Source organism: Somniosus microcephalus, chromosome 4, assembly GCF_052327205.1.
Source record: "Somniosus microcephalus isolate GS21.2 chromosome 4, FLI_Smic_1.0, whole genome shotgun sequence".
Taxonomy (NCBI): domain Eukaryota; kingdom Metazoa; phylum Chordata; class Chondrichthyes; order Squaliformes; family Somniosidae; genus Somniosus; species Somniosus microcephalus.
In genome coordinates this window covers 284,966,771-284,981,351 of record NC_140990.1, presented here as the reverse complement: position 1 = coordinate 284,981,351, position 14,581 = coordinate 284,966,771, and the positions used below count along the sequence as shown (strand labels likewise).

The 14,581-nt window shown below is 38.4% G+C and overlaps 1 protein-coding gene across 1 annotated transcript in view; it reads left to right on the top strand.

Annotated features, from left to right (window-relative positions):
- Positions 1 to 210: 210 nt before the first annotated feature.
- dpp10 (dipeptidyl-peptidase 10 (non-functional)) overlaps positions 211 to 14,581 on the top strand; it is a 1,285,183-nt gene continuing 1,270,812 nt past the window's right edge. Inside the window, exon 1 of the mRNA XM_085986567.1 lies at positions 211 to 690. Coding sequence (XP_085842693.1) covers positions 631 to 690 — 60 coding nt within the window. The 5' untranslated portion in view covers positions 211 to 630. The remainder of the gene's footprint in view (positions 691 to 14,581) is intronic.

The following is a 14,581-nucleotide window of genomic DNA, read 5'->3' as shown; positions in this document are numbered from 1 at the left end:
CAGGCAAGGTTGCTAGGAAGGACCTGACTAATCACTAAGTGGCCTGCTCATTGCTGCTGTTTGATCATCGCTGCTTACTGGATAATTCCCCCCCTCCTTTTTTCATCTGAAATGGTTTCTTCCAGCTGAGGGAGGGAAACTGAATTTGACATTTGATTTTCCTCCAGATGTGCTAATCAGTGGCAGCGAGCACTGCAGAAGAGAAGAGCAGCGAGAGCTTACCTGTCAGACTCTGTAATTTACTGACATGACAGTAAGGTTTTAAATGCTTGTAGTTGAGCTTTGAGGGTTGCTCTTGGCCTTGCCTTTTTGTTCCCAAGTTCCTTGAGAATGTGCATTACAGCACACAGGTGTGTTGGCACCTTGTCACCCGGACTGCCTAGTGCCTTGATAGTTTAATTTTAATCCGCCTCTTCACATTTGCTTCTTCATTATAGCATTTGCCCTGATTGAGGGGACTTGCAGCAGGTTGGCAGGTCAGGCAGTGGGAACTTCAGGGGCTGCTCCTGCTTTGCTGTTATCTTCAGCTGCAGTTTTCAGGCTTTCAAGAAAGAGACCTGTCATGCATCAGCTGCCAAGTTAGGAGCCTAATACTGAACTGCGAGTGAGTAAGTGTGCCCAAAATCTACAATGACAGCCATGAAGGAGCAGCCTAACATGGGGAGGGGAAGCCAGCAGCAACAAGACCAGGTATTGGTCTCTTAAGACATGTTATTTTATATTTTTCCACTTTCGGTTGTAACAGAATAACTTTAAATGTGATGATCTATATAAGCTGATATTTTACAGTGAGTTTTATATCTATATATATATATGTCACAGCAGAATTCCAGTCATATTTTCTTGCATCATTGAAATGTGAATTTCCAAATGCATTTTCCTTGAAAATGTGAGCAAACTAAAACAGCTGATTTGTTAACAATATTATTGCTTTCAAGTTCTATTTTTATTTGCAGTTCAGAATAAACATGTTTACTGTAGAAGTTCCCCAACAGTTTTAATTCAAACTGAAGCAGAGCGTATAACCCATTTGCTTAATCTAAGCTTCAGCATTATTTTCTTTGCACCTTTTTTTTGAATTGCTTTGCCAGATGAAACTGGTTATTTACGATCCTGAGACTGTGCTTTCAGCAACTATCAGCTGAGGCATAAACTGCAGTAGACAGAGCTACAGTGTAAGAACCTTCCTTTATTTGCTTGCTTGTCAAGGTTACATTGGGATATGCCATACATTTTTTTAAAAGCTGGTTATAGGAATAGGATGGAATGATTCCCTGAATTAGTATCTGGTATTGTTATAACAATTAGTAGTTGTAAATATACATTGTCAACTCTGGTTATTGTGTAATTAGTGAAACCGGAAGGAGGACAGAGATTCACTGCTGTAGAGATGCTCTGTATTCAGTGTATGCTATGCTGTAATTCACTTCTTGTCATTCAGTTTATCATGGGATTTACCACAATCTAGAAGTGGATTGGTTGAGATTACAGAATGCTTTTCCGAGGCTACATGATTTCTAAGGGTTGAGGATTTGGAAAACTAACTTCTTGCCATACAAATCTTTCAGATGCCAAAATTAGATTCCTATAGACCGAATTAAAATAAGATTGTTGTTTCAGTCATTTGAATGTTAACAAATATACAATAATTGGTTGAAATGGCTTTATTTACAGAATTGTTCTTGATCGTTTTATTCAGAGCTCAACATATTAAACATAAATCTGAATTAGGTTATGGTTAAATTATGTAAAAATGAGGTACTCTAAAGTGAGAATAAATATCCAGAGATAAAAGAGAATCTGTTCACCTCCAGTTCTGATTGTAAAGATAGCAGAGCAACATTAAGTTCTAGTTTTCATGACGTGATCTCAGAATGTTGCTTCTGTCTGTTAAACACGGTAATATTATTATTTATTTGTTTTGCTGAATACTTAATTTAATTGCATCCAGTCTATTCACAGGATGCCACATAGTTGTAATATATTATTGTTCAAACAAAAAGTTAATATAGCAGTGGTAGAAGAAATAATATGTTAATGCTGTTTGGAGTGCATTTTGTTGAGCTCTAAATGCAGGGTTATGCTCATGAAAGGGTTAATACTGTAATGGAAGCACATTCTGTTTCTAATGCTACTCGAGTAGAAGCCACAGAATAATGTTTTGCAGCATGCTCATTAATAAAGGAAAGAAAATCCAACATGCAGATCATAGAGAATAATAAATAGATTTCTATTGTGCTCTTTTGATCACTTGCTCTTTACTGGTATTGATAAACTTCAACAAACACTTCAGTTTTTCTGCCTAGTTTCAGGTGACTCATGATTGCATTCAACATTATTTAATACACTTACATGAACACAAGGGGAATATCATAACATTGTTTTAACATAAGCTGCATATTAGCAGGCTTTATTTAAATGATGAAGAATGCTGAATCACTGAATCATTTTATTTTAGTGGAAAGTACCATTTTAATATCTGACTGTCCAATTAACTCTATGAGGGCCATTAGCAGATTATGTTTATTTTATTTTTGTACCACGTAAAATAAACTTCAACATATTCCAGTCTTCGAGATTATGGCAACTAACTTTTAAATATCAATTTTAATGTTTGTCCTTTTCAATATTCAGTATCATATAATTTTATAGACTACACTTTTTTGATGGTAAATTGTGACAAAATGTCAAGAGCAATAAGGGAAATGTACTGTTTAAAGGTGCAGCATATCTTTTAGTATAAAACTAAAGTGCCAACCAGAAATTGAAAAACACTTTCTTAGATGAGATCTTTGCAATTTTAAAAATAAATTAGAAATGCAGGTTTCTATAAATATATTCCTTTTTGTATTAGTTCATAGAATCATCGTAGAATGGTTACAGCACAGAAGGAGGCCATAAGGCCCGTCGAGACTATGCCAGCTCTCTGCAAGAGCATTTTAGCTAGTCCCACTCCCCCGCCGTTTCCCCTGAAAATGTTTTTCCCTCAGGTACTTATCCAATTCCCTTTTGAAAGCCACGATTAAGTCTACCTCCACCACCCTTTCAGGCAGTGAATTCCAGATCCTAACCACTTGCTGGGTAAAAAAGTTTTCCCTCATGTCGCCTTTGGTTCTTTTGTCAATCACCTTGAATCTGTGTCCCCTCTGGTTCTCGACCCTTCCGCCAATGGCAACAGTTTCTCTCTATCTACTCTGTCTAGACCCATCATGATTTTGAATACCTCTATCAAATCTCCTCTCAACCTTCCCTACTCTAAGGAGAACAACCCCAGCTTCTCTAGTCTATCCATGTAACTGAAGTCCCTCATCCCTGGAACCATTCTCGTAAATCTTTTCTGCACCCTTTCTAAACCCTTCACATCCTTGCAAAAGTGTGGTGCCCAGAATTGGACAGTTTCGCACTGGTGATCCATGCATAGATTCTTGCATCTATGCTCTACAGATAAACCCCTAACCACTATACAGTACTTTTTTGGGGGTAGGGTTAATCCATAATAATATCAAGAAAGTTGTTAATTAGTTCTTTCTTTCCCTACTTATTTGTAAAAGTGCACCAATCAGCACTAAATCAATCTTGCAGAATTTAAAGTAATTCCATGCTAATTTGCCGTTAGTTAAGTAATGATGCTTAGTTGTTTTTATATACAGTATGTATTTTTCTTGTTGCTTTTACTTCAAGACAGTGGTCATGACTTCAGTTTATCTAGGTGGTGTGCTTCACTGGTGGTATAGCAATTGCAAGTAAATGATACAGATGCTTACAGTAACACCATCTCTACAATCTGTTAGAAATATTAGAAGCTTAAATAATTCATACTCATATTTCTAATTCCCTGCTCTTAAAAACATATACAAGCACGGCTCTGGAGTTTGTATTTCATTTTCCGGTTTGATAGTACTGTGATTAATAAATAAATGAATTGTTGACAAAGTGTTTGATTATATGTATTTTCAAAAATGAGGTAAGATCTGTTCTTCCCACTCATTTCATTTTATAATAACCACAGTATAGACTTATAAAAGGATCTTACTGATATCTGAAGAAAATATGGTACTGTAAAGCTGGCATTCAGTACTGTATGAGTTAAAATAATCCAATTATTTTGCAGTTCTGTGTTGCATGCAGTGTTTGATTCACTGAATTTCTGGTAGTACACATAACTGCATTAGCATTATAATAATAATCTGAAGTGACTCCTTTTAATATCTAAAGAGGTGCTTAGTATTCTCAGTTATTTTCCTCTATCTCTAGCACCACTCTCCAGCATTTGCCTCATTTCAGTACAAGTTCTTTTGGATGTCTGCACTGCAGTGCTAGCTATAAACTAGCATGGGGTTGTACAGTATTGCACAGAGAGCTTAGTGAACTGAACTAGGCATTGTACCGAAGATATCAATAGAAAACTATGGTATTGCAATGGTAAAATGATACATTACATCTGTGGATTTTAGGGAATAAAGGACTAGATGGCACAATTTCTGCACAGTAACTACAGTAAATAGGTTATGTGACATGATATTCAGTTATTAAAACAAGCTACGATGGAAAGGATTTTAAAATATTAATATCTGCAGCTCATGTTCTTTCAGGACAAATCCTGTAAAATGATTTATTTTAGAGTTGTTTAAAGCTATTCTGCCCCACAGTGGTCATTTTCTAATAATCTATTATACCAGTGCTTGCCCATTAGTATTTATGTGACAAGCATTTCTGGAAAAACCATTACCATTTTGATGACCATTCCTTTGAAATGTTAGTATCCAGCAGCTTCTGATTCAAATCATTTACTTGGTTTGGCTTAGCTCACTCTGCCAGTCATAATGATAAAACAATGCAGTATTGATTGATAAATACCTCCACCTAATGAAAATTAGTCTTCTGTGCAAATTAATAAAGCAAGTAAATTCTATATTGCTTTAAATGAGTCCTTCAGAAACCAGATTGCTAAAGATAAAAAGTAATACAGTGCAGTTTTATGAGACTGAGGGGAATCTGGGGTTAACTAAGATCTTCCATAGTCTACAAGAGTTCAAACAGTGCACAGTGCCAGATTATTATTATATCCCATTATGATGTTATTTTTCATACAGATTAGATTAGGGAGAGTTTTATGTCTGAAATTGTGATATGTGAAAAATCACGGCAGTATGTTCTGTATAGGAGAAGTGGCAGCAGAGAGCTCCACTCTGTGCTTTCTTCTACCACAGAAGCCAATAAGCACACAAGTGTGGACGTGAAAAACATCCCGCCCAAGGCAAGATTCAATTTTATTAACTTCTTCTACTCCTGTTGTTTGCCAATTGGAGTTCAGACAAAAATGGGTGAGAGTGCTTTTTAATTTTAAGAAAACATTTTCAACAATAAAAATGGGGCGTAGTGGCTTGAATGCAATAGCATGTGAATCTACTGTGCAAAGTTCACCACCTGAATTATTCACCTGTGAGATATTGTTATTCATTAGTTGCGAGCTGAATCAAATGCCATTCTTTTAGATGGTATAGAATAAAGTTTTCCAAGATAACTCGGATCTCATCACTGGAATGTTAATCAACACATGATTTACACTAACATTAAAGGCTGCAGAGCTTGGTGCTGTTTTATTTTTCTTGTCATGTTGCCTACTGTAGTAATTCATTTTTAATCTTGAAACCCTCACTCCGAACAAAAAATGCAAAAGACTGCCAGAGGTATGACTTGCTGAGCATTTGTATTTCTAATGTACTATCACATGGCATGAGACTATTAAAACACCAGGGATTTAAAACAGATTTCAATGGATTTTGTCAAGGTTAAAAATGCAAAGCTTTCTTAGTACTTTCTCTAGTTCTGGCTTATGGTAATTAGTATAATAAAGTAGTAAACTAATCAATAGCAGTTTTTGATCACCTCTTTTATGTTGTTATTACTTCCAGCCTGTTGTGTTTTCTATTTTAAGATTTAACCAATTTACAGTACAATGACTATCAAGCAATGCTTTGCCCCAGCTATTTGACTACCCAGGCTTATGGTTAAAGTATTAACATATTGTTATTTATAGATCGGGTTACTGTTCAATTCCTTTGTATTAGTAAACAGTCCTTTTGTTGTTACACTAGTGTATCATCTAAGTTGATGAAGTTAAGTAGGCCACTTATTAAAAATAAGAGGGTAGAAATGAAACTAAAATAAAAATAACAAGCAAATCAAAGAATATAGAAGAAAGCTGTTTTGTAAAAGTAAATTAAGGAAGTGAGAAAGGTAGTGCTGTGGAAATGTTTTACGTACATGAACCAATTAAGGGAGTGTTTTCTTTGTGATATTGCAAGGCCATTTGGGACCAGCAAATATCTTGCAAATCAGCTTTGCTACATATTTCCATCTGAGGCCTATGTTCTGCAGTGGATGCAAGATCATAAGGGATTTGTGGTATTTCTGCATTGAGGCAGAGATGCACCAAATTCCGTTATCCTTGAACCCCCCCACCCCTCCCCCGAGATCATCTTGTGTCTTAATTTGGAAATAATCCATTACAACAGCTTCAATCTGTCGTAAAGCATTGTCACATGTGAATACAATTGCTTATTAATGAATTGCCTACCTAAGCTACCTTAGCTGTTCTTTAACAGGAATCCCTTGTGGCCAGTGATGTTTCTCGGGGACATCACTATGTCAACTTTGATCTTACATGGTTAGTAATTGCAACTTTTGAAGTTCCGAGCCATGCTAAAGTCTCTTGCATCATTTTCTGATGAAGAGTATACTTTGCTCTACAGCACCTACATTATTTACATCTCATGCATAATAATTTGTAGAAGTACAACTCCTGGAAAATCATCACTGTTTATTGAAAATAATAGATTTCCAAAACATTGTTAACACCATATTGTCAACACAATAAATTGTAATAAAAACAGAAAAAGCTGGAAATAACCAGCAAGTCTGGCAGCTTCTGTGAAGAGAGAAACAAAGTTAACATTTCAGGACGATGACCTTTCATCAGAACAATAGATTTGCTATGATTTTAAGCCATTTTGGGCTGTATCAGAGTAATTGAATGGTGAGTGGTATCCACATGTTCATGTATTCAACAGTTTGATAGTAATTTAGGCTGCAGTTATACCACTACAGTTGTATCAATGTGAATATCAATGGTATTTGGTGTTCATCAATGGAAAATTGGCAGTACAAGTTGGCAGACAGAGCCCAAACTGGCTTCAAGAGACAGTCTCATCTCCCTTGTACTTCACACCGGGGACAGTATAACTCCAATCTCATGTGAAACTGCGTTTACAGACTCCTTAGTCCATTGGATTTCCAGGCAACAATATACATTTAGGATTGAGCATTTTTAATCTTATGAGGCAACAGGCACTGTCACTTGCACTTGCCAAACATTACAAAGTAGTATTTGGAGCAGCAAAACTTTGTGCATGTGCCTGTCATAGCCTGCAGTATAACTCTGATCTTGGCAGCTGTAATTTGTATTCCATAGCTGCCAGCCTCATATCAATAGTGCAGTATAATTGCAGTCTTGGCTCTACTATAGGTGAAGTATATTTAAGTTTAGATGGGTTAGCGCAGCAAATACAGGCGTAACTTTACCTGAGGTGCTTCAGTACAGGAAAAAAAAGTAATATGACATGAGACCCATTAGGATATGTACTGTGATCTATTGTGGAGAAAGGAATAGGATTATGCTTGATGATTTGGAATTTTATGGTCAGATTACTATCTATAACAATTTAACCATAAATGGGCACCATTGTCACAGGATTATAGCTTGAAGCCATTCTTTTTTCTTCTTCTTAAGTTGTGTTTGTGACATTTCTGTCTTGCTTTCAAATAGATCTAAACATAGGCAAAGGGAATATTAGACTAATCATTATCATTCCTTAGCAGAAGCTATTATAAGTAGTTCTTATAAGTGTTGGAGGAGCCGCAGCCCTTGCTCTTGTCCAACAGGTTCGAGGTTCTTACTCCCTGTGGGGACAGGAGCAGGGACTGCAGGGAGGATGAGCAACCTGGCCACAGCACCGTGGAATCATTCAAGAGGGGGGAGTAAATAGAAATGTTGTAGTGGTAGGGGATAGTATTATTAGGGGGATAGATAGAGTTCTCTGCAGCCGAGAGCGAGAGTCCCGAAGGCTGTGTTGCCTACCCGGTGCCAGGGTTAAGGACATCTCCTCTGGGCTGGAAAGAAACTTGCAGTGGGAGGGGGTGGATCCGATTGTTGTGGTCCATGTTGGTACAAACAACGTAGATAGGACTAGGAAGCCGGTTCTGTTAAAGGAGTATGAGCAGCTAGGGGTCAAATTAAAAAACAGAACCTCAAGGGTAATAATTATTACCTGAGCCACGAGCGAATTTGGCTAGGACAAATAAAATTAGAGAGTTAAATGCGTGGCTCAAAGACTGGTGTGGGAGAAATGGGTTTTGCTTCCTGGGACACTGGCACCAGTACTGGGGCAGGAGGGAGTTCCGTTGGGACGGGCTTCACTTGGCCAGTGCTGGGACTAGAGTCCTGGCGGATCATATAACTAGGGCTGTAGAGAGGGCTTTAAACTAACTGGTGGGGGGGGAGGTTCCTAGAGAGCAAATAATAAAAATGACAACAGAGAAGGTCATAGACTTAGGTAGCAGTGGGGAAATTAAAAACCAGAGTGTGTTAGGAAGGGGCAGAAGGTATGGAGTAAAAGGTAAAGTAATAAAAAGGGCAAAAGCAGGAACTAAGTGTCACAAAACATAATTGAAAGTTCTCTATCTGAATGCACGTAGCATTCGTAACAAAATAGACGAGTTAATGGCACAAATAACTACATATGGGTATGATCTTGTGGCCATTACAGAAACATGGCTGCAGGGTGACAATGCCTGGGAATTAAACATACCAGGTTATTTAACGATCAGGAAGGACAGGCAGGAAGGAAGGGGAGGTGGATGGCTATGTTAATAAAGGAAGGAATCACTGTAATACAGAGAAATGATATTGGGTCAAAAGATCAGGATAATGAAACAGTTTGGGTGGAGATAAGGAATAATAAGGGGAAAAAAACACTAGTGGGCGTAGTCTATAGGCCTCCGAACAGTTGCAACTCTGTTGGATGGAGTATCAATCAGGAAATAGTTGAGGCTTGTAATAAGGGAACATCTATAATTATGGGGGATTTTAACTATCATATTAATTGGACAAATCAAATTGGGCAGGGCTGCCTTGAGGATGAGTTCATTGAGTGTTTTAGGGATGGGTTTCTTGAGCAGTATGTAACTGAACCGACCAGGGGGCAAGCAACCTTAGATCTGGTCCTGTGTAACGAGACAGGATTAATTAAAAATGTCCTAGTAAAGGATCCCCTTGGAATGAGTGACCATAACATGGTTGAATTCCACATTCAATTAGAGGGTGAGAAGGTTGGATCTCAAACAAGCGTGCTAAGCTTGAATAAAGGAGACTATATGAAGGTATGAGAGCAGAATTGAGTAGAGTGGATTGGGAAAATAGATTAAAGGGTAAGACGATACATGATCAGTGGTGTACATTTAAGGAGTTATTTTACAACTTCCAAAAAATATATATTCCACTGAGAAGAAAAGGGTGTAAAAGAAAAGACAGCCATCCGTGGCTAAGTAAAGAAATTAAGGATAGTATTTGACTAAAAACAAGGGCATATAAGGTAGCCAAATCTAGTGGGAGGATAGAGGATTGGGAAAACTTTAAAAGACAGCAAAAAATAACAAAAAGATTGATTAAGAAAGGGAAGATAGATTATGAAAGTAAATTAGCAAAAAATATAAAAACAGATAGTAAGAGTTTTTATAGTTATATAAAAATAAAAAGGGTGGCTAAAGTAAATGTTGGTCGCTTAGAGGATGAGACCGGGAAATTAATGGTGGGAAATATGGAGATGGCAAAAACACTGAATGAATATTTTGTATCAGTCTTTACAGTAGAGGACACTAAGAATATCCCAACACTGGACAAACAGGGGGCTATAGGGGGGGAGGAGCTAAACACAATCAAAATCACTAAGAAAGTGGTACTTGGTAAAATAATGCGACTCAAGGCGGATAAATCACCTGGACCTGATGGCTTACATCCTAGGGTCTTGAGGGAAGTGGCGGTAGGGATTGTGGATGCATTAGTAATAATTTTCCAAAACTCCCTGGACTCAGCAAAGGTCCCGGCAGACTGGAAAACTGCTAATGTAACACCCTTATTTAAAAAGGGCAGTGGACAGAAGGCTGGAAACTATAGACCGGTTAGCCTAACATCTGTGGTAGGTAAAATTTTGGAGTCCATTATTAAGGAGACAGTAACAGGACATTTGGATAATCATAATTTAATAGGACAAAGTCAGCATGGTTTTATGAAGGGGAAGTCATGTTTGACAAATTTGCTGGAGTTCTTTGAGGAAGTAACATATAGGGTGGATAAAGGGGAACCAGTGGACGTAGTGTATTTAGACTTCCAAAAGGCATTTGACAAAGTGCCACACAAAAGATTATTGCTTAAGATAAAAAATCACGGGATTGGGGGTAATATTCTGGCATGGATAGAGGATTGGCTATCTAACAGAAGGCAGAGAGTTGGGATAAATGGTTCATTATCAGACTGGCAATCAGTAACTAGTGGTTTTCCGCAGGGGTCAGTGCTGGGTCCCCAACTCTTTACAATCTATATTAACGATTTGGAGGAGGGGACCGAGTGTAACATATCAAAGTTTGCAGATGATACTAAGATGGGAGGGAAAGTAGTGAGTGAGGAGGACATAAAAAACCTGCAAGGGGACATAGACAGGCTAAGTAAGTGGGCAGAGATTTGGCAGATGGAATACAATACTGGAAAGTGTGAGGTTATGCACTTTGGCAGGAAAAATCGTAGAGCAAGTTATTATCTTAATGGCAAGAAACTGGAAAGTACTGAAGTACAAAGGGATCTGGGGGTCCTGGTGCACGAAACTCAAAAGGTTAGTATGCAGGTGCAGCAAGTGATTAAGAAGGCCAATGGAATGTTGGCTTTCATTGCTAGGGGGATAGAATATAAAAATAGGGAGGTATTGCTTCAGTTGTACAAGGTATTGGTGAGATCGCACCTGGAATACTGCATACAGTTTTGGTGTCCATACTTAAGAAAGGACATACTTGCTCTCGGGTCAGTACAAAGAAGGTTCACTTGGTTAATCCCGGGGATGAGGGGATGGACATATGAGGAGAGGTTGAGTAGATTGGAACTCTACTCATTGGAGTTCAGAAGAATGAGAGGCGATCTTATTGAAACATATAAGATTGTGAAGGGGTTGGATCGGGTGGATGCGGGGAAGATGTTCCCAATGATGGGTGAAACTAGAACTAGGGGGCATAGTCTTAGAATAAGGGGCTGCTCTTTCAAAACTGAGATGAGGAGGAACTACTTCACTCAGAGGGTGGTAGGTCCATGGAATATGCTGCCCCAAAAAGCTGTAGAAGCTACATCATTACATAAATTTAAAACAGAAATAGACAGTTTCCTAGAAGTAAAGGGAATTAAGGGTTACGGGGAGCGGGCAGGAATTTGGACATGAGTCTAGGTTCGGATCGGACATGGCCCTGTGGGTAGCGGAGCGGGCCCAGCGGCCGTGTAGCCTGATCCTGCTCCTATTTCGTGTGTCTAATTCTGTTAGATTCAGGAGATGGTTCTGTGATAGTAGATTGGCGGTTAGGATCAGATCAGCCATGACCTTATTGAATGGCGGAGCAGGCTCGAGGGGCCGATTGGCCTGCTCCTGCTCCTATTTCTTATGTTCTTATGTTCTTTCACATGCTATACTTGCTGACTACCCCAAATGCAAGAAATGATGGGTGCAGCCAGTTATCAATGGTACCATTCTGAAGTGCCTATGATAACTATTATGGAACAGTGAAATAGTTTGTGTACAATTTATGACACCAGCTAGATTTATTGTAGTGTTTGGATTCAACTTCTGAAGTTCCCCCATGCTTCTAAAGCAACACTATATAATTTAAATGTTCAATATTGGAAAGGAGATAGATCAATTAAGACACAAGACAATATCTGAGTATTCCCTTATTAGAGAATATAACTGGTTCATTCTTATTTCAGCATCAAAGCTGAATGCTAGACCCTAATGCAAAGTTAAGTTGCTTTGAATTGAGCCACAGTTAGACTATTTGGTGTTTGTTCAATTCATTCAAAGGAGGTTTGGACACATCTATGCACATGCAATGCCATTTCTAAAGTTTCTTCAAAAGTTTTCCCCTCTGAATTCAAGTTCAAGTGCCTACTTTTTCTCCAGTAAAATGTTGTTTGAAAACATTGATAGTTGTGTCCATACATAATTTTCTTCAAATATATTTTTGATTATGAATTCCTACACTCATAAAGTTGAAAGCTGTCATTGATGTAAAGTAGATTTGTTTTCCTCTTTTGACATTCATTGACCATGCAAAGCATTCCAGTTCATGTATTGCTAGATGCACAGGGGGTGGCTTTCAACCTCAGTAGCAGCATAAAACTGGGCGGCCAATATGATACCAGTTTTAAGGCCCTGCTGAAGTTGAAAGTTACCCCCAGAGTAATGCTCTATCCTTTTTGCTGCAGTGTGCCTCAACTACTACTGCAGAAAAGCACCAGAGTAAATTTCCATTTCTCAAATGCATCTTTGTTGTTCCTGTGAAAGAGACCATCAATTTTGTGCAAATAATTTTGAATTTTCAGAAGTACTGTGCTGCAGGCTCCTTCCTACTCACTAGACTTTGGTCTGGACCAGTTTTCAGGCTCCGCCTCGACACTGCACAACTAATGTGCACCCAAACTGAAAGGCCTGAGGATTTATGGGGCCTCAATCAGCATGCAGTTTGACCGAACAAAAAGATCAGTAACAGGTTGACTGCCTTGCTGGCAGCAGCCCTCAGGTAAGTCCCAGGATGGGGGAGGGGGGGTGGGGCATTGGGGTGGCGAACACATCTTTTGTTGTGTTGAGGGAGCACTCCTGCCCCTTCAACTCTGCAGGACCGTTTTTTTTTTATATAAAAATTTCACCCGCCTTTCATTGGGGGCCGGGCCGCCGATGAATCATGAGTGGGTAACAAATTTCTTTTAAGGGATACTGCAACAAGCATTAGGCCTCCTAATTTACATGTCTAAGGGGCCTAACGCTTGTTTTGGGTGCAAAAAAAAAACCCTCATGAAGTTAGCAGTATGGCCAAAGCCTGCACTGCTAAATTGGTCTGCTTTTTACCCATTTTACATATGAAATACAAGCACAATGCATACCAATTTCAACCCCATTTAGTTTGGCTTTTGATACAGTGCAGTACATGTAGTGTAGTGGTGAGGGGGAGGAATAGCAAGTACTACTACTGTGCCTCTAATGTAATGGCAGTGCCAAGTGAATATGTTATATTTTTATCAACAACACTGCTGTTTAGTCCTGCTGCTGAGGTAAAGCAGGAAAACAAAATCTGAATGTTTGGATATTAAGTAGATGAAAAGATCCGTTATATTTATTTAGAATAACATGTTGCTATTGTAAAATAGCAGGAATTATTTGTATAGAATCTCTAGAGGCAATAATGGAAATATGTGCAATAACTAACAGTCTTATACTTTCATATTTTAAAGAGGCTTTTATTTAGGTACAAAGGGAGCATTTTGTTTACATTTTTTCATAACTTAAAAGTTAAAATGACAGATTAAAAACTTACTTTAACAACAGACATATAGTAATCAGCTCGTAAAGATAGCTGTTCTATATCTATATTAGAAAAAAACTTGCATCTGACACGCACTTCCTGTCTATAAAGCTGTACTTCCTGCAACCCTTTACATGTCAACATTTAGAAGGGAAAGCGTTATGCAAATACTTACAATATGATTCCTGTATCTAAAAAAAATTGACCTGGAATTTCTTCCGAAGTACACCCGCTCAAACTACTGTAACTTTGCTGGAAGTGGGGCGAAAACTCGGTTTACGTTGCGTGCACAGCACAGAAACAGCCTCCACCGTATTTCTTCATCTCACCCTATCAGCATATCCTTCTATTCCTTTCTCCCTCATGTGCTTATGTAGCTTCCCCTTAAATGTACCTATGCTATTTGCCTCAACTACTCCTTGTGGTAATGCATTTCACATTCTTAACACTCTTTGGGTACAGAGGTTTCTCCTGAATTCCCTATTGGATTTATTAGTGCCTATCTTATATTTATCACCTCTAGTTATGTGCTCCCCCACAAGTGGAATCATTTTCTTTACATCTAACCTATCAAACCCTGTCATTATCTTGAAGACCTCTATCAGGTCACGCCCCAGCCTGTTCAGCTTTTCCTGATAAGTATATCCCTTCCGTTCAGGTATGAATCTTGTGTGCACCTTCTCCAGTACCTCTATATCCTTTTTGTAATATTGAGGCCAGAACTGTGCACAGTACTCCAAATGTGGTCTAACCAAGGTTCGATACAAGTTTAACATAACTTCCCTGGTTTTCAGTTCTTTCCCTCTAGAAATGAATCCCAGTGCAAGGTTTATGTTTTTATAGCCATTTTAACCTGCGTTGCTAATTAGTGATTTGTGCATCTGTACCCTAGATTAATTTGCTCCTCCAT